At 47.6% G+C, this 1557-nt stretch overlaps 1 protein-coding gene across 1 annotated transcript; it reads right to left on the reverse strand.

Annotated features, from left to right (window-relative positions):
• Positions 1-232: 232 nt before the first annotated feature.
• Positions 233-1155, reverse strand: BDZ99DRAFT_478014 (uncharacterized protein; the record flags this gene model as incomplete). Its single annotated transcript, XM_033722143.1, has 2 exons — positions 233-1111; positions 1144-1155. 2 exons carry the CDS (start codon positions 1153-1155, stop codon positions 233-235), a joined length of 891 nt encoding a protein of 296 aa, XP_033575492.1.
• Positions 1156-1557: the final 402 nt, after the last annotated feature.

Genomic DNA, 1557 nt, shown 5'->3' on the forward strand with positions numbered 1-1557 from the left:
ATAAGGCGCTGGTTATCTAATAATCCGGTTTACTGCTTCGGCGACACTTAGGATATAGGAAATTGTGGTTAAATATCTTCTTATATCCCTTAATCCGCTGCTTCTGGCGCAACGCTTGGGCCACATAGCTCGGCCAATAAGAAGCCCTTAATCGAGCCCCTTGTGATGAGATGTACGATGGTTTGAGGTTATTCAGATTCGTCGATTTCTATGTACATAGCTGCTTGTATAGCTAGTCCTTAGTGGTGAGCTTAGCCACGTGCTCGCTCCAGCACCTCCCCTTCTTGCACAAGGGAATATGGCATACAGAACACCCCCAATTCGTCCTTGGCGGCCGCTGACGGCGCTTCCAACCACGGCTATCCTCTCTACTCTTCATTGTAGTGTTAATTGATAGATCTGCGAGTGGTTTCCGATTACCGCGATGAGGCTGTGAGCTTGTGCGGTGCTTGTATGAACAGGCAGCGCACGTAGGCTGCTTGGTGAACTGTTTTACAAGCTGATGCTCCCTGACCGGCTTCCACACAATATCCATCCACCCTTTCATGCCCTCCTTACTAGGTGGCTTACGTACACAAACAGATGCATGCAGTAAGGCGTCTCGTAGGTCTCGACAGAATTGTAGATGCGAATCTCGTCGAAGGGCTCGCTCACCGGAGCCCGGCTCAGGCCTATATGAGGAGAGCATGTAGCTATTGCCCACAGCTATATCTAATAGGAAACTAAATAGTGGCTTCCAGGTCTTCCTATAGACACGATTTATATTGTAGTAGCTGCGTAACTGGTCTGCAATATCAACCCCGCACATCCAGAGGTTGTACTCCTCGATAAACTCTGGTATATCAAGCACCGCTCTTGGCTGATTTCTGAACATCTTTACGGTTTGCCTGTAGCCCTTATTGGTAGTAGCTGGGCGCCTCCGTAGCTTGGCGACGTAGTTCTGGCCATCATGAACTGTGGAGAGGAATAAAACAACCGTTGCATCCTTCCAAGCGAATTCCATAACCTTGTGACTCTTTGATAATTCCGCATATAGCTGGCCCCACGGAATCTGCTTATCATGACTTAATTTGAGGTCTGTGAGTGATGGAGAGAATTTCTCAGCAGGAACCTTGGTAGCCTATGCTAGCACTGGGTGCCTACGTTAGTATGCATTAGTATATGATAGCTGGAATACTCTGGAAGATTCTATACAATATCTATATTACCAATCATCGCCACTCTCATTTCCTTCCCACTATATATACAGTCCGTACGTAGTCAATACAACATATGTGAGGATGGAGGTGAAACACTCAGGTTAAATTGATGTGAACTCTGATTTCTATAGACGTCTAGCTAGTTGTATATATACTAGGGGAAGGAAGGGGGACACCCCCAGGGTGGCGCGCTAGTAAGTTCAGATGAGCCCTGCACAGCTGAGGCTTCAGCTCGGTTCTCTACAGCTGAGATTTCAGCTGGGTTCTCTACAGCTGATGTTCGGAGAGTAGCTTTCTGGCATATGAGTTGTTGATCCTAGGTTGTAGTGCTGCAACCTGAGTCACCCCCCAGCAACGA

This window comes from Mytilinidion resinicola (genome assembly GCF_010093595.1).
Source record: "Mytilinidion resinicola strain CBS 304.34 unplaced genomic scaffold BDZ99scaffold_12, whole genome shotgun sequence".
In the NCBI taxonomy this organism is placed as follows: Eukaryota; Fungi; Ascomycota; class Dothideomycetes; order Mytilinidiales; family Mytilinidiaceae; genus Mytilinidion; species Mytilinidion resinicola.